The 18,541-nt window shown below is 37.9% G+C and overlaps 1 protein-coding gene and 1 non-coding gene across 3 annotated transcripts; both read right to left on the reverse strand.

The window, feature by feature from the left end:
* Positions 1-513: 513 nt before the first annotated feature.
* On the reverse strand, positions 514-3,643 carry paqr8 (progestin and adipoQ receptor family member VIII). 2 transcript variants are annotated; one of them, XM_038308536.1, is made up of 2 exons: positions 3,386-3,643; positions 514-1,758 (listed from the first exon to the last, which is right to left on the reverse strand). In XM_038308536.1, exon 2 carries the CDS (start codon positions 1,734-1,736, stop codon positions 666-668), a length of 1,071 nt encoding a protein of 356 aa, XP_038164464.1. In that variant the 5' UTR covers positions 1,737-1,758; positions 3,386-3,643; the 3' UTR covers positions 514-665. The 2 variants fall into 2 exon arrangements, with proteins under 2 accessions (XP_038164464.1, XP_038164463.1); XM_038308535.1 differs by having other exon boundaries at positions 3,449-3,642.
* Positions 3,644-12,464: 8,821 nt separating this feature from the next.
* LOC119798916 lies at positions 12,465-12,655 on the reverse strand. The gene has a single exon (XR_005282782.1). It is a non-coding gene; the product is annotated as a U2 spliceosomal RNA (small nuclear RNA).
* Between the last annotated feature and the right edge of the window lie 5,886 nt (positions 12,656-18,541).

Below are 18,541 nucleotides of genomic sequence, written 5' to 3' on the forward strand. Positions count from 1 at the left end.
AGCGCTTATGGTGTCTCCAGCTGTGGAGAACACCCTCTCAGATGGGGTGGAGGAAGCCTGCACACAGAGGTAGTTTTCAGCCAGTCCAGATAGCAAGGGCAGCGTATCTTGCTTGTTCCACCACCACATTGTGGCGCTATCCCTGCAGGGGATGGAGGGCAAGCTTTTACAGAGCTGGATTTCCTGATCTACCCTCTGGGCTAAGGAAAGACGGGGCTTTGATTCACAAAGTGACCGCAGCTCGTTGTCTTCCTCCTCGAATAGTTCTTCCAACTTGCGTAACTTGCGTAACTTACGTACAAAACGTAACGTAAGTCGTGCTCCCCAGAGCCGGCCCTCTAGGCTGTGGTGCTGCGGGAATCGAAAAAAGAATCGTTCAGCGAGCTGCCAAACGATGCCATGGAATCGGAAAATACGGAACCGGTTCTGAACAGGAACCGGTTTTCGATTCCCATCCCTACTAATTAGACCCTTTAAGAATCTTTACATGACCTGATAATTGAAACGCACCGATTTAGTTAAAACTGGCTTTATTTTTTTCATATTAAGAGTAATCACATCATTTAAAGACACAGGCTGTTAAATACATAAATTAAAGTAGGCAATGGATTGAAAAAAAAGTCCTTCAATTTGATTAAGGCCGGCCCTGTTTTTTTGTTTTTTTGTCACTTGTTCTTCTCGGCTTTCTGAAGTTTTTTGTTCATGTGTCTCATGGAGATAAAAGCTGTGAGAAGGCAACACATAAAGAGAGCTGGGAATGATACGCAAGCCCACCACAGCTGCCTCTTTCCGAACGTGCCCACCACAGCGTCCCGCCGCCTGGCGTAGTCCAGGAACAGAGCCTCCAGCTGGAATAAGGTGCACAAAGACAGGAACAGGTGGAAGATCTGGTGACCCTGGCCAACAAAGTCGCAGCGACCTGGAAAGAAGCGCTCAGGAATGGGGTAGGAGAAAAATAAGGCAGCCAGGAAGAAGCAGCCAATCTGAAGGGCGTGGAAAGGGGAGGACGGCTCCTGGGCCCAAGAAACGGCGAGCAGACGGTGGGCTATGGGGCTTATATCCAGCGCATAGGCAAGGCTGGTGGGGATCAGCTGGCAGATTTTACGCTGCAGTGGATACGGCCGTCTGTACCTCGCCTTTGCGTAACAGCAACCAGCGCAGGAGAGCCACCCAAAGAAGGCAGCTCCAGGCAGAAAAAACATCCCAATACATTCTCTCCATGCCAAATCCGACGAGTAGAAGTAATGGCCGAGCGAACAGCCATACTGATACACAGCTACACCCACATAGTCCAAAAAGAAGACGTAGTAGTGGGCATGCTCAGAGTGAGACTGCAGGAGGTGAGCTGCCACACTGAGGAACAGATATGTAAGAGAAGACAGCAGAAAGAGGGTGAGAGGCATGGAGGCCACATCCAGGGTGTACCCCAGGGCGCCCACATTGGCCCACCACAGGAGCAGCAGCACTGGAGCTGCCAGCAGGTGAGTCCACACGTTCAAGGATTCATTGTGGCACTGGAAGAGGCTCAGGAGGTAGCAGCGCCAGTCCTGCTGGACGGGGCGGTAGCCCGACAGGATGTAGGGCTCTCGGAACAGAGCAGGGACTTGAGAGGCGGTGACAGTAGGGCAGGGTGATGGCAGGGAGGAAGGGAGGAAGTCCGAGAGGTGAGGGAGTCTGCCGAGTTGCTTGACATTCAGCGTCAAGGTGCTGAGTCGCTGCAGGATGTCAGCAGACATTTCTTCTGTTATGAGCTAAACCCTGCGGGTGAATGAAAAGGAATTAAATCAATAATTAAATGCCAGGCACTAAAAATACATATTTAACAGAAACATTCAAAATTTGTTTTACCATAACAGAAACAATGTGCAAAAAGACCATTATAAGCATTAGCATTGTAGAGATAAAGGACAAATATAAAGGAGGCTCTCTATGATATCATCATCATTTGAGATTTATTTGCCCTCAAAGTTGAGAACTTGGAGGCAGTAGTGTGTTAGTGTATCCATTTATGTTTTCAGACTGTTTCCTACATGCATTTTTTTTCTCCTGTGGATGTATTTTATAAAAATGTCAGCCTCTTTCTCATAGAGTTAAACTTAAACTACTGTCCTGAACATAAAGGCAGATTTGTAGATTTGTTTTTATACCCAATCTTACTATTTAGGAGCCTGCCGCATGCAGGTAATGAGCAGCAGACAACCAGAGGAATAAAGCTGCAGTTTAAGCTACAATGTCGCCCCAAAGTTTCCTCTAGACAATCATACAGCTCAGTTTAACTTAGTGTTGTTTAAAAAGAACCAGTTTTTTTAGTAAACAGGAACACTAACAATGACAATGATTTAGGCTGGCATCCGTCAAAAATGAATCCTTCATGAATTACCTCATTTTTAGGTTAAAAAAAAAAAAAAAAAAAAATTAAACACAGTTTTAACAAGTAGAGAGAATATGGAAGATTTGTAGATGAGCTTCCTATTCCATGCCTTAATGGAGGGTCTTCAACGTTTTCCAGGCCAAGGACCCCAAACTGATGGCGAGATGGAGATATTGTATGAAATAGTGTCATATGAAACTGGTCCTATAGTCACTCATAAGTGGAAAAAAAGCAGGGGAAAAAAAAAAAAAGTCATAAAAAACTTTCGCGACCCCCATTCAGAACCTTCTTGGCCCTCCTTGGGGTCACCGACCTCCTGTTGAAGACCTCCGCCTTAATGGCCACATGATTACATTACCAATATGCTAACTGATGCATGACACCCTGAGCTTTATATGCTTAAAGACTTTCATAAAAGTGATGTGACGTAGAATGAGCTTATGTTGGCGCTATGAACACTAATTGGAACAGCTTTACAAAATAAACTGAACGTGGAACCAGATTTTGTTTGTAGCCCAAATTCTTCCCATCTTTAGGATTCCACCACTTGTTTGTGTAATCTCCATAATGTTAGAAACAAGATGTAGAAAGCCTCCTTAATGGGTTCCTAACAACAGCTTAGAAGGTATGTGGTCAAACTTGCAACTGTTCTAATGACAGCTACTGAAAGGAATTCAAACCACAGCCAATGCTCTCACTGAGTACCTGTGAATAAAACTGCTTCAGGGTGAATCATCACCCCTATTGTGAATTGTTTGGCAACATATATGCCATCTACGCAGTATCTGACCTTGAATACTACAAAAAAATCACAGAATATTTGGAAGATTCATAAATAAGGTGATAATTTTGCTTTTAAAGGTGTTTTTTGTAAGATTTTTCTCAAAGCAGGCACATTTTTTACATTTTAAACTAATTTTAATCATGTTATTAGCTAAATGCATGCATATATTTATCAAAACAGCCCAATTCTGATCCTTTTATAACAGTTTTGCGACTGAAATCAGCACTCACACAGCAGATTATAGGTGTTAGAGGAGAATGAGAGCTGATAGGCGGGAGGGTCAGCTCCTTTACCTGCCGACGGTAGGACACCTGTTGCTCTCCTGAACAGCCGCCTCCCTGCGATGCCTGCTGAAGCTGCCGTTTATCCACACATCCAGATGCTTCTACATGTTGGGATGTTGAGGAGTTTGTTTGACAGGAAACCGGTAAAAAGGAAAAAAAAAAAGAGCCAACAGCTGATCCGACGTGACGGCACCGGGGAGCTGGCGGTGTGGGCGGGGTCAGAGTGGCCAGGAACGCCCAGCAGGAAGCTTTCAGTCAGATAGAAGACTTTTGTTTAATTCAACAGCAAACTTTGAATTATTTAAACCTTAGATAATTGATTTATTTACACTTTTTTATAACTTAAACTAAATGCTGCTACTGAAGCCAGCATATCTAGTATTATTAATGTATCAGATAAATATTGATTTAATCTACCAATTCATTGCTCAGGGTGTGACATATTTCAAGCATTTATTTTTCTGTTCCATTTAAAAATTTGAGTAACAGAAAATTTAAATATATAAAATTCAATTGATAAAACTCAATCTTTGTAACTATAGATTGAGTTAGAATGCTTGAAATATACCAATGATTAATAAATCTAAGTAATATAAGAGTTCTTGATGTTTATGATGAAGATAAAAAGATTTTTGTTTTATGATTTTCTAATGTATTTCTATGCACCTGCAGTAATATACCGTAGATATATAGAAATGTAATCCCTGATAGGAGAAATCCCCAATAACAAAGATAAAAACATTCAAAATAGGATAAAAAACACAAAATTAGATAAAAAAAGATAAAATAAATAAATAGTAAAAATAATCTAAAAAATGGTGGCCGGTGTTCTGTCAGATGAGCATACTCGATCACACCAGCATACCTATAGTCAATACCCATTTATCCCTTTACTTTATCCCTTTAGTTTTGTACGAAAAATAAACTTTAAACTACCTTAATGGGCATTTATCCCTTTAGTCGTGGACAAAAACTATTTAATTACTTACTTTTTGGTGTTTTTTGAAGCTTATGGCGATCACATCTTAAATAGTTTTTTTCTACATGACTTAAGGGATGCATGCCCATTGAGGTAGTTTAAAGTCTATCTTTTCGTACAAAACTAGAGGGATAGATGCAAATCTGACGTCTTGCGCATGCATATTGACTCTAGGTATGATGGTCTGATGAGGTATGCTTATCTGACAGAACGCCGGGACAAAAGACCTTCTATATCTCTCCGTTCTGCTTCTCACAGAGGTCTCTCAAATAGTCTCTCAAACTATGGCTGCTTTCCTGAGCCACCGTAGTGCTGTGCAATGGATGGCTCCCATTGACCCATATGGACTTCATCATTGCCCCAGTCATTTTCCCCACCAATTCCTCCATAGGGACTGCCTCTTCCCATCACTGCTGCACACTTCCTGATGAACTTCTCTATTCTGCTCCTGTCCCTGCTAGTAATTCTGTTTTACCCAGCAGAAAACTGTAAACAGAACAGCTGGCTACAACCGACGGATGAAAGAGGAAAAGCATATGCCTACACACACCAAATGACATAAGTCATCTGAGGAAGTAGAGTCTGCTTTGCTCCTTTAATGCTGCATTTGCCTGCATCGATCAGTCCACCTTTTTGTCAAGGTGGACTCTGAGATACTTACATGTGGAGACCATCTAGATTTCCACACCCTACATGATGACAGGTCTATGCTGAGCTCTTCCCTTGCCAAAGTCCACAATCATCTCCTTTATTTTGCCAGTGTTTAACACCAGCCCATTGCCCTTGCTCCACTATAAGAACTCAGTGATCACAGTTCTGTACTGTATCATCAGAGTATTTCTGTATATGGCATGTTGGAGACACCTAGGCAAAGTCAGATGTATGAACTATGAAGACGAACTGGGGGGGGACAGTTCCCTGAGGAGCACCCATGCTTGTCATCACTGTTCCAGACACACCCTTCCCCAGTCTGACGTATTGTGGCCTCTCTGTCAGGTAGCTGTTGATCCATGAGATCAACCTCTGGTCCACCTGCCTTTCTGAAGTTTCTCCTTCAAGATTGCAGAATGGATGGTGTTGAATGCCCAAAGAACATAAGCCGCACTGTACCATCTAAAAAGGAGAGTTCCCTGTGCAGCAAGTAAAGAATGGTGTCCTGCACACCCATCTGCGCTCAGTAGGCAAACTGTAAGGGGTCAGTCAGAGGTTATAGTTGTGGCTCAAGCAGCCTTTTCAGGGTTTTTATTGTCATTGTCATGAGTACAGAGCAATGAAATGAACTCTCTGCATTTAACCCATCCCTTGGGGAGCAGTGGGCTGCCATTGTGCGGCGCCTGGGGAGCAGTGTGGGGTTAAGGGTCTTGCTCAGGAACCAAGAGTGGCAGCTCGTGGTAGTGGGGCTTGAACTAAGAACCTCAGGATTCCAAGCACAATGCCTTAACCACTAGGCCGCCATCCCCAAATAATAATTGAACTTTATTGATCTCACTTTGGAGAAATGTACCTCTGCATTTGACCCATCCCCTTGGGGAGCAGTGGACTGCCATTGTATGGCGCCCAGGGAGCAGTGGACTGCCATTGTACGGCGCCCAGGGAGCAATGTGGGGTTAAAGGTCTTGCTCAGGAATCCACAGTAGAGGCAGGGGGATTTGAACTGGGTACTTGCAACCTTCTCGGAACACAAGAACACTGCTCTAACCACTAGTCCAACACTCCCCTCAAAAAATTGCTTTTAACCCATCCCCTTGGGGAGCAGTGGGCTGCCTTCATGAGGCGCCCGAGGAGCAACTGGGGGTAAAGGGTCTTTGCTCAGAGAGCCAGAGTGGCAGTGCTTGGGAGTGGGTTTCAAACTCACAACCTCAGGACTCCAAGCTCTATGCACTAACTACTAATCTGCCACCCCCCTAAGTAAAAGCCTTTCAAAGGTTTTCATGACCACAGACTTCAGGGCCACTGGTCTGTAGTCTTTGACCCCTGTAGGCCTCCTGACCTTAGGCACTGGCACAATGCTTGTTGTCTTCCACTGCCTTGGTACCTTTCCCTGTGTGGCGGCTCCACTTAAACAGCACCTGGAAAGGCACCGCCAGCTCTGCAGCACAGGCCTTAAGAACCCTGGGTGCGAAGCCATCATATCAGCATAAGTCTGCATGTTTTTCTCCCAATGTATAAACCCACCACTTGGGCTGCTCTGATATTCAGCCTTGCAGCACTAAATGGGAGTAATGAGTGGAGCCTTCAACCATATTCCCTGTTTACCAGAATGCTTGATGGGAAGGACTGCAGACCAGAGCTTCCAATCAGAGCATACTCATTACCCAAGCTATATGTTAGAATAGAAACATTTCTACCAATACTGACTAGAGTCAACGTTCACTGAAACTTCATGTACAGTATTTGAAACATATTTGTCATGTTTATTTTAGATATTACATATAGACACAGCTCACTGGTGAGTTCTGTTATTTTTAGAATAATGATTTGTTTACCATAAGAACATGAACTTTATGAATCTGTATTATATCCCACTGAATACCAAACTTTTCAACAAACTTGATCAGAACAAAACAGTAGAAATCAAAGCTCTCAGTTAGATTCTCATGTGTATAAATTTCAGTCTCCAGTCAGCCAATGTGGGAAAATCCTTCCAGACATAAAACCTCAAAGTTTAGTCGCTAAAGTTTTTCATGTCAAAATTATATAGTATTAAGTTATTGTTTATAATCATAGAAAATATATTGTAGTGAAGAAATCTATTTTTGTGCATAATTTTTGTCTTAATTTTGCCCTGAGTTTTATAGCACCAACAACTCTGAAAACTGCTCTACTTTACAAATCATCAGAAACCCACTGGATAATATCTGATATCCTATTTCTCCATTTAGAAACTCCATGTGTTGGTTCTAACAATGACAATCAGAGAATATCATTTTAAAACTTGAAATTGAATTTTATCCAGTAACATCATTAGGAAACGATTTAGGCCTGAAATTAAATTTTTTTGTTTTTAGTTTTGATTTAAATTTTTTACAGAACAATACAAAAAGAATATGATCTAAGACAAGTGAAAAGAATAATAATGATAATAGAGAAATTTTCTCGATATAACCTGCTTCAGATAATATGTATGTTTTTCTCATCTCAGCAAACATTATACTATAATATACAATTTAGTGATATAAGATATATATAAAAAAAACAAACAAAACATTCACACAATTTCAATCATATGTCCATATTATTTTTTCTTCCCTTCTTTATGAACCCTGTAATTTATAGATTTAAGTATCCTTTAACCATGTGCCATCACTGATTAAAAATGTCGGTTTTCAGTTGTAATGAAGCAGCCATTTTTTTCAATAAATCTGTTTCAGTCTCTGTTTCCATTTAGTCACAGTTGGTGATTTCCCCTTCTTCCAATTAACAGTAATGTTTTTTTTTTGGCAATGAGTAGTAATACTCATAGGATTCAAAAAAAGTGAGGAAAAAAACAATTCACTTGACTTTGTTTCCAGGTTTGAAGACGTTTCGCCTCCCATCCAGGAAGCTTTTTTCCAATTTAAAATGTCAGAAATAGCATAGAGTTCAAGGCTTTGTAGAAAAGCCAGAATATAAAGCTTGGAAAAACAAAGTCCAGTGGATTGTTTTTTTTTTTTTACTTTTTTAGAGTGACTATGACCTGGATGACTGAGAATCTTCACCAGCATACTTGTAGCATATATCTTTGGTCAGCATTGAAAAATTCAACTGATATAACACTCAGTAAAACTACATTTAAGTGAACTTCACTTTTTACAATTTTCTCCATCTCTCCTTTAATGTTTTCACAATATGTAAGGATTATTGGACAGTTCCATAATATATGAGTATGGTCGCCTATTTTACCACATTGTCTCCAGCATAACGCTGCAGATTGATCTATCACAAAATTTAAGATAATTTATGTTTCCAATCAAATTCCTTCCACGGTTAACTTTTTATTCCCTTATGGAAACTATAACATTTTGTCCCACAACTCATTTTATTATTGCAGTCGTGTCTAATCCCCACTTTTTCTTGATATTATATTTTTAACTATGTCTGTTGATTCTTTTATTAAGATGAGAAACATGTTTACCAACAGGAAGGTTTTGAAATGACATTTTATTTTTGTGAATCTGCTAAAACAGCAGAACAATTATAATTCCAATGTGTTTATGAAGAGGCTCTCTGGAAGAACATTTTTGATGCCTTTGTCCCTAAAAGTCCCCCTGAACATGACGTCTCTTCTCTGGCAGAGACATCATCCACAGCCTGATTAGGGAAAAACACAACAGTCATTTTATTATAAATAAAATCATAATTCTGGGTAAATTATGTATCTCCAAACATAAATAACTTGAAATTCAACCCAAGTTACAAGTTTGCATTACTTTTTATTTGCTTTTTGATACTCAACGCTCTTAGTAAAATGCATAATAAAAAAAACAATCTGATGTTTAAATGAAGACTTAAGACATTTATTATCTGTCGTATACAAAGACTGTAAACAAAATAAAATTTCGTTTGGTACAGCTTTCATGACATTTCCATTCCTTAAAGTTCAGCAGTGATCTAATGTAAACAGAGTGGGAGAAGAAGAAGAAAAAAAAAAACACAGTGCAAAAAAAAAAAAAAAAAGCATTCAGAATGAAATATAGCATAAAATCTAAATCCCAGATCTTTAGCTTTTTACTGTTAGCTTTTCATCTACTTTAATTGCATCCCTCTGGAAAAGCTGGGAGAGTCCAGCTATGGATTCTGAGCAGAACATCTGAGAACCTCCAAGATAATCAGAACTTCCTGATCAAAACTCCAGTTTAACCAGTTGATCTGGAGCTAAAGGATCATCTGAAACGCTGTTAATGATCCCTGAGAGTTTCAGTTTGGAAGAGTAGCAGCTGATCTGAGATCCAAGATGGAGGTCAAAGGTTTGACTCTCAGTTAATACTGAGAGTCTAAAGACAGAAAAAGGTAGAAACATCAACAATTTTCAAACAGTATTACTCCCTAACAAATTAAATAAAATAGAACAGTTGAGTGAGAAAAATAAAAATCACACCATAAAATAATAAACATCACATCTTAAACGGACTGTGAATCAGAATTATGAAAAAGGGTTAAATTAAGGAATTTCTGGAGGTTAATAATGATCTTAATTCGATCAAACAGAATTTTTTTTTGGCAACAGACTGAGTGAAAAACAGAAACTCATCATCAAAACCATCCAAACTGGAAACTATTTTGTGAAATGACTTTTACGAATGTGAAATTTGGAAGCTCAAAGGTCAGAGTCCCCCAGCAGACTTTGGTCAATAATCTTAGAGCGCCACCCTGTGGTAAAACAGACTCACTGCAGCTGGTGCTTATAACAGAAGAAAAAAACTTCCTGTTTACATTAAAACATCTTCACAAAACATATAAACTCCTTTTACATCAACATCTAATATTTATCATGTACAGCGCTCCAACCTCAGTGACAATCTCCATCAGCTGTTCCAGCATTAACATGTATATGGCTGTGTACTATATATTGTAGATAGTTTTATATTGTATATGGCTACAGATTCTGTATTTATATTGAATTTGTCTGCACCATCAATACCAAGTGACATTCCTTGTAAGTGCAAACCTACTTGGTAATAAATCAGATTCTGATAAGGACAATAAAGATCATTGTTTCTGGATGAAAACAGAAACACTTAGAAAAATATTTGAAAACATCAACCTGAAATAAAATTAGGATCAGCATCCTTATTATTAAAATACATTCATTCAGTAAAATTTGACATTTGATTTGTTTTCTCCTTCTGATCCAAAGGATCAACGTTATCATCAGAGCTGCTGCTGTCAGTGGGATGAAGAGGAAGATCCTTCCTCGCCTCTCTGTTTCTGGAGTCAAAGTTGGTCTCTGAGGCGGCGATGTATTTGCACTAGAAAAAAATCGAAATACAGAAGTCACTTTTTCTTCAAATAAGTTAATTTGCTCTTGGACTGAGGAGGTAAAAGAGACATTTTGACAATGGAACAAGACAATTTACACCTAAAATAAGAATTTTCGCATTGTCTTATTTCTAAATATGTTATTTCAAGAGTAAAAATACTCATTCCATTGGCAAGCCATCTCATTTACCTACTCAAGTTAGGATAAATTACACTTAATTGAAGAAATTTTCGCTTATTTCTAGATTGATTTTCCAGTGCGGACAAAGCTGAGCAAACATGGCTACTACAATTTTACAGAAAGAACTCCATTTCAGTCGCTCCCCCGCCATTCTGGAATCAAACGAACTCTCGCCCTTCGTAAATAACATGAACTAAAGTGAAAACGAAAGGGTGATTTGCTTTAAAAGCCACATTGATGCATGAACACGTTTCCATCTGGTAAGACGTCTGCAGGCGAGGAGGGAAGAAATCCATCTCTGAACAGTGAGGAAGAACTGAGAAACAACAACAAATAAAGGAATAAAACATGTGTAGATGACAGAAAATGAAGCCAAAGGTTTCATTAATAAACATTACTAGGAATGGTTCAAATTATATCAACTGTTTTAATCATTTAATTTCCCTCCAGGAGTAATGCAGCATTTTAAATTAACTGCACATAAAATGAGCACTGCAAAACGTTAGCCTTTATAAAACAAATAATATAAAATAAGAAATAAACGATATGTGACCTTTTTTATTTACTTTTGCATATAGGTAAATAGATTGAACATTTTAAAATATTTCATCAAACTACTGGATCGACTGTTGTTAAAACTACACTTTAAAGTAGTTTTTCTCCCTGAGTGCAAATTCTGGGGATTCCATCCACATCTGTTTGCTCACTTTTCTGGATTCAATATTTGCAACCAGCTATGAAGTCGTCCTCAGAGATACGGACAATCCAGAGTTTTAGCTCTAGATCCGCCTCCCAGGCCTTTCTGGATAGATCCAGTTATAGAAAACATTATTAGACTTCCTCTGAATCAAGAAACTGAATAAACAAGGATGGTCTGATCATTTCTTTCCATGATTGTATATATATTTTATTTGCTAACTCCAGCTTGATGCTGTCTCTGACGGTCAGTTCAAAGCAGAGTAATAAAGGCCTTCAGGCTGGTGAACCTCAGTGCAGCTTTGCTGAACTCTTAACAGCATTTGGAGCTTTTAGAATTGACCTTGATCAATGTTATTTCACAGAAGCACTTTAGTAATAAATTACTATCACTGATTGATGATGCTTATATTCTTCTTTCACATAGTGACATCTATCATTATATAGTTTTAACTTTCCTATGAGTTCTTCATGAATATCCAGGATGGTTCATTTGGTTGGACTGTTTGTGTTTAGACTTCTAGCTGAACACTTCCACACAGTTTCTGTTGAATGTTGGTGTTTTATTGTGTTTAAAAGGTTAACCTGTGGTTTCATTGACGTCTTTAAGAAAGCTGCTGAGTTGGATTTTAAAGTCATTCTGGTTAAACAGTCCCACTCTCTGGGTTCTGTGTTAATTATCCTTTTCTTTAGTAGTTTTAGGGGGAGACATTATTGGGCGACATATTTTCTGAAGGTCTGAGCTCATTTCATCCCTTTGGGTTACCTGTCTAACGATACAGCTACATTAATTATGTTTTTAGTTCATTCATTTATAGAAAATGACTTAAAATTATAACTATTAATGTTGTCTAGCAGAAAAAAATACATAGAAATACACCTTCATAGATCTAAAACATGTCAACTTCATAGATTTCAAACCTGTGAACATCATAGCAAACATTCATCATCATAATTTTATAATAAACTATTAATTAAAATAGATGAAGAAAAAAAATCAACAGAAACAAAGAGATGAATAGAAATAGTAATGCATTCTACACTTAAGACAACTACAAAATAAAAATGAAAAACTATGAAACGAACCCACTAATTATCATGTGATGAACATTTAATACTTAAAAAATCTGAGTTTTTTAGCTATTAAGAAATTCTAAGTTTTGTTCAATAACAAATCATACTATGTCACTATTTTATCATTAAACATTACTGGGGGGTGCACCGCTCCTGGAAGTACTGCAATACCAGGTCGACGCGTGGAGTGGACGGAGCAAGCCCCTATTCCATCTCCCTGTTCCAAAAATCAATTTAATATATGGTCCCCGGGTAGGGGACGTATCAGATATTAAACTGATAAGAACAGATACTACACTTGATCTTAGCCAAAAGGCCGAGAAGCGATAACCTGAAATGGGGCTGAGGAGACCATGTCATTCTGCTACACCTCATTTTAACTCATGGTTCACAATCTTTGGCCTTTAGAAGCTCAGCTACGATAGAAAATACTGATTACAGAGCAATAAACTTGTTTTACAACGAAAATTCCAAAGATAAAGGAGTAAAACCAAGAACTAAAAACAAGCCGCTCTGTTTATTTCCGGTCACGCGGTGCGCTCTCCTCCAATAGGACTTTAAAAGGATTAAACACACTAAAGGAGCTTTCCTAACATTTATGTTTAGATGTCAACGTAACTGCTAGATATTAGTGAACGAACCTTTGCACTTTCATTCGATTATATTTAATAGAAATGTACGTGTGGAATTCACAACGGAGTTGGTATAACTAAAGCCTACAGCGGCCTCTGGTGGAGATTAAGGGACACTGCGAGCGTCTAAGTTTCACACAATCAGCACCGAAATTTACAAGTTAATTTACAAGACGGTAATCTCTGCGGGGTTATTTGTTCTTAGTAGACTGCTAACAAGACAAAGAATTAATAGAAATTAATAGAAATAATTACTAGAAATATGGTGAGAATCATTTAAAGTTGTTCTGTAGAAACCGAAGTCCAGCACACTACCCCACAGCGAGAGACTGCAAGCTCAAATCGTGGCAGTGGCTGCGTTGCAGCAGTTCCGGTAACAGTTCTGCCACCGGAACTGCTGCAACGCAGCCACTGCCACGAATTGAGCTCGGCCTGCTGGAGAGCGGCCCATAGCTACCAACTACTGCAACCTTCCCACGCCCCGACCAGAGACAGGTTTCTAAACTGGCTATTCTCCCAACAGTTAACCTAAATTAGTCCAAAACATTAACAAAACAAGCAGCGTTAAATAAAAACATGAACCCATCAAAACCAAAAGTATAAAAATACAGAGAATATGATAACGTTATATAGTTAGTTAGTTAGCTTAACTGACAGTTAAAGTTATATTTTAATTCTAGCTATTAATGAGGTCAAAGGTGTAACAACTATAGTTAAATCAACCTTGATTACAAAGATAAGATAAATATCAAATAAAACTCACAACTTCGTCGAGTTATCCTCCAGCATGGCTCGTTTAAAACTCGGTGAGCTAACGGCTCTCCTTTCCTCCTGTGCGTGCTCAGACACGTGACCTTAAACACCTTTAGAAAGGGGCGGGGACAGACCTTTCCGTCAGGATTATTGCATTTCGGAACTGAAGGGGGCGCTAGTCAGACTATTTCCTGTACCGAAAAATCACGTATTTATCCTCCAATAACAAAAACGCTGGTAAAACTTTATCTTTATGATCAAAATGTAAAGTATTTATGTAATCCCTTTACATGCTTCTGTTTACTATTGCTATTTTTACTTTTATTCAGTTACTTTTTATTAATTTCTTTATTTATTACTTTTTGCTCAAAACCCTGGCGATTGTTCACTGGAAATTGTACTTTTTTTCACTTAAAGTCAACAATAATATATAAAACATACAAGTAAACAAATATGCCAGGGTGTATGTTACAAATAATAAATACAATCAGGAGGAAAGACAAAGAGATTGACAAACATATGCGCTGGGGAGTGTCATATGTGCATATGTATGTATACATATATACATTATACAAATAAACATTTCTTCTACAACATTAACTTCATTAATTAAATAAAAATTAAAGCCTGTTTTTTTAAATTTTTCTTTACTTTATTATTATTTTTTTTTTTTTTTTAGAAATTTAAATATATGCAAGTGTAATTTGGCCAAGATAATTAAAAGATTAATAAGGAAAGATTCGGGAAAAAATTTTTACTTTGCAGTTGAAAACCAAATAAAATGTCTTTCCAATGAAGCTGAAATTATTTTTAAATATTCACATAGTTACAAAGGTGTTGCCAGAAAGTCTTACAATATTGACACAACCAGAAGAAATGTGTAACAGATTCTGGGATAAGATCTAAAAAAGTGCAGTTCACCAAAATATCAGGTTTGAACTTCTTTAGGTGGTCTTTGGCGGGATAGATCCTGTGAATGAGTTTGAATGAGACTTCCTTCACCTTGCTGGTGAGACGAAAGTGAATGGGTAACAGCCAAGTATGTTTCCAGGACAAATCGGTTCCAATATGGAGCAACAGCAGGAACAGTCGCCACCTCTCTCTGAAAGAGGGATCTGATTGACTTATTGTTCTTATGAAGAGACGAGGTGAGACATATTTTTCCAACAGGAGAGTCCATAGGAGTCAGAGAAGGAGATGAAGAGCAATCGAGTCTCTGCTTCTGTCTGTACAACATGCAAATCCCAGCTGAAATAGAACCAAAAACCTTTGCATATTCTCCAGAAGAAGCAGGGAGGTTAAATTTAGAGAGGAACCCTTCATAATTCAATAAGGTCCCATTATCATCAAACAGTTGATCAACCAGAGTACCATACCAGGACTGAACCACAGATCCAAAAACAATGACCTTTTTTCTGTACAGCATGTCCTAATTGTTCCCAATGAAATACAGGTGAGGTGAAAGATGTGCTTGTAGATAAGTGACCATGACAAAAAAGCCTGGCAATGGAAATTGTAGTTTGATAAGAATTTTATGTGTATCAAAATTACAAACCAAGAAAAAGGTTAAACCCCCAGGTTTTTAGAAAATGTCATGAGGAATAGTATTCCATATCGAAGTTTAAGATGCGAAAAACTGGTGGATCCAATTTATCTTCAGTGTTATTTAAGGAAGAGAAAGATCAACAGTTAAGCCCTCCATTTTCAAATGAGTTAATTAAAGTAGATTTTCCAATGTAATGGGTCCTATTCGTCCAGACAAAGTTAAAGAGGAATTTGTCAATTTCCTTTTCAGTGCCTTTATCAAGATCTAGAGCCTGAGCAGCATAAGTTAGCCTAGAGATGCCCTCAGCCTTAGTAGGAAGAATACGACCTCATAGTGAAAGATCCCTTACCAACCACTGATTAAGTTTCATTTTAGCTTTTATAATTAAAGGATCAAAATTTAAGGAGCTATGATTTTGTTGTTCTTTTGTAATGGTTATGCCTACATAAACAACCTCGTTTTTAACTGGAATGCCTTCAATTGATGTCTCAGTGCAATCTTTAGCTGCCATAATCTCACACTTTTTGAGATTCAAATGCAGACCAGAAGCTTTTGAGAAATTATTTAATACTTGGATCACTAATGAAATTTGATTCTTGTCCTTTAAGAACAGGGTAGTGTCATCAACCAGTTGTGTTAGGAAAAGTTCACTGGAAATTGTACTTCTCTCTGTATTATAAAGCATTTTCTAATAAAGTTTATAAAAAAGCAAAAACAAAAAATAACGTATTTTATTTGACAACGACTTTCAAAATAACCAAGACCAATATTAACATCAAAAATACAAATTAAACAGTAAAGAAATGGCTAGAAAATGTGATATGTCACATGGCAGGTACCTTTTTCATTTTTAAATCTTTATCAAATCTTTATTTAAAATTATATTAGTAACAAACAATCTAAAATAAGCCAAAATAAGGAATCATTATGGAGATGTATTTATCTATTCTTACATCTATCTATCTATCTATCTATCTATCTATCTATCTATCTATCTATCTATCTATCTATCTATCTATCTATCTAAAAAAAAAAGCTATAAAACATGAATCCAATCAATATTTTGGAGATAAATGTACATCACATTAAGAGCACATTTATCCATTCATTAATTATCCTTATAGTGGGGTCATGAGGGCTGCTGACCCTGGACAGATCTTCAGACTATTGCAGATTAAGAAAACAAATATAAACAAATACTTGCTGGTGCTGAAGTTCAAATAATAGATTTTGATGTTGTGAATGGTACTCTTAAAATAAATTAAAACATCAAATATAATAGCCTTTGGCTTATTTAAAAGGAACTAGATGGAAAAGAGGTTTGGTCAGTAAAACATTTAGTCAACAATTTTGGCCAACTTGGTGCGTCCATTCTTGGTTGCAGGTGACCTGGCTCAGCTATTATTGTTGTTTACCGTGTCTTATTGGAAACCTTTGCTATAAGGACTCCAGCTCAACCAGTAAACTGATTTATGTCCCACTATTCCATTTAGAAATTCCACATTAATTTTACCAGTTGCAATAGATTCATGATCTGCACTCTAAAAACTTGAATATCAAATTATTATATATTTCAAAACCCAAAGTGTTTAAAGGAAAATTCCGGTTTTTAACACTTTTAGCCCCTTTTCTGTAGTGTCCAGGATGAAATCGAATGATCGACACCAAAATTTTGACGATTGGTCCTGTCTCGGCTATTTGGCTCATGCAGAATCCCCCCCTGGCTGCTTCAGAATGGCTTTCATAGTGCATGTCCGATAATGTCCTTAAAACAACCTTAAACCTTCTTTTTTTAAAATATGCTACTCACCGGGTCGTCAGCGCTGTTCAATGACGTTCCAAAAAAAGTTTCGTAAAGAAAAACCGTTCCTGTCTTGTTTTATTTAGCATTTTGTAAATCCCAGAACTATTTTTTCCGATACATCACAACCGCTTATAAACTTCCGCTTCCCGTTCGAATCTGAAGCTTTGCACACTCCAGACCACTAGTTGGCGACAATGTCTCTATATACTCCTCCTCAGTATATTCCGGTTCAAAACGGTATCCTCTACCGTCAAACTCAAAGTCCAATATGTCCTCCTCAAGAATCCACCTTTTCGTATTCCATTTTCAGAGTTTTTTAAAGTGTTTAACAGAGACGTTAGCACCTCGACGTCGGAGTACACAGAGTGAAGCATTGCCATTGCCGGTTCCGGTGGTGGAGGGATATTGACTATTCCAACAGAACTCAATGGGATTTACAAAATGCTAAATAAAACACTACAGGAACGTTTTTTCTTTACGAAACTTGTTTTTGAACGTCATTGAACAGCGCTGACGACCCGGTGAGTAGCATATTTTAAAAAAAGAAGGTTTAAGGTTGTTTTAAGGACATTATCTGACATGCACTATGCAAGCCATTCTGAAGCAGCCAGGGGGGGATTCTGCATGAGCCAAATAGCCGAGACAGGACCAATCGTCAAAATTTTGGTGTCGATCATTCGATTTCATCCTGGACACTACAGAAAAAGGGCTAAAAGTGTTAAAAACCGGAATTTTCCTTTAATTAAAACTTTAAATGTAGCTTTTAGAAATTTTATTTGACAAGAAATAATCTTAGGCGCTCAGAGCCCAGGCAGTAGACATTGCGCTGGTAACCGCCAGAGAGAATGATCTGCTGTGGATGAGTTATTTTCTATATGAAAACCTTTTGAATAAAGTAACTGGATACATAAATTAAACCAATGAGTAATTTCTAACTAAAACTTTCTTCAACTCCCCCGCTCAGCCAATCACCTGATCATGCGCCTCCATCCCCGCCTAACGGCGCCGGCCTCATCTCCTCCACCCTTCATAAAGTCCAGCTTAATGTGTGCAACTGCTTCTCACCTGAGCTTCCATCACCTCTACCCCATCTACACCTTCGCTCTGCTCGTTTAATCTTATGTTTGTGTCTGAACAATATGTTTCTGTATGTATATTACAAAAAAAACAAAACAAGTTGATTCTGACTGTTAAAACATAACTTAGCTGTATGTCAGGTTTGTAAAGAACATTTGTATTGATTCCAATCAATTTTCAAAACGTATAGGAAGCATTGTATATTGCAAGTTATTATCTTTGCTTGCATTTAAAATATCTAAAATAAGGTTATTCTATTGTTAAACAACGCTGTTACAATATGTTTCCAACGACTTTATTGGTTCTACTCTCTCTCCAACAAATTAAAGCAACAATTTCTATGAAAACTAAATAACTTAAATCAACTGAGCTACAACAAAAGGAACATTCAAAAATGTACAT

The sequence above is a fragment of the Cyprinodon tularosa genome, unplaced genomic scaffold (assembly GCF_016077235.1).
Source record: "Cyprinodon tularosa strain WSP-4 unplaced genomic scaffold, ASM1607723v1 ctg64, whole genome shotgun sequence".
NCBI classification, from domain to species: domain Eukaryota; kingdom Metazoa; phylum Chordata; class Actinopteri; order Cyprinodontiformes; family Cyprinodontidae; genus Cyprinodon; species Cyprinodon tularosa.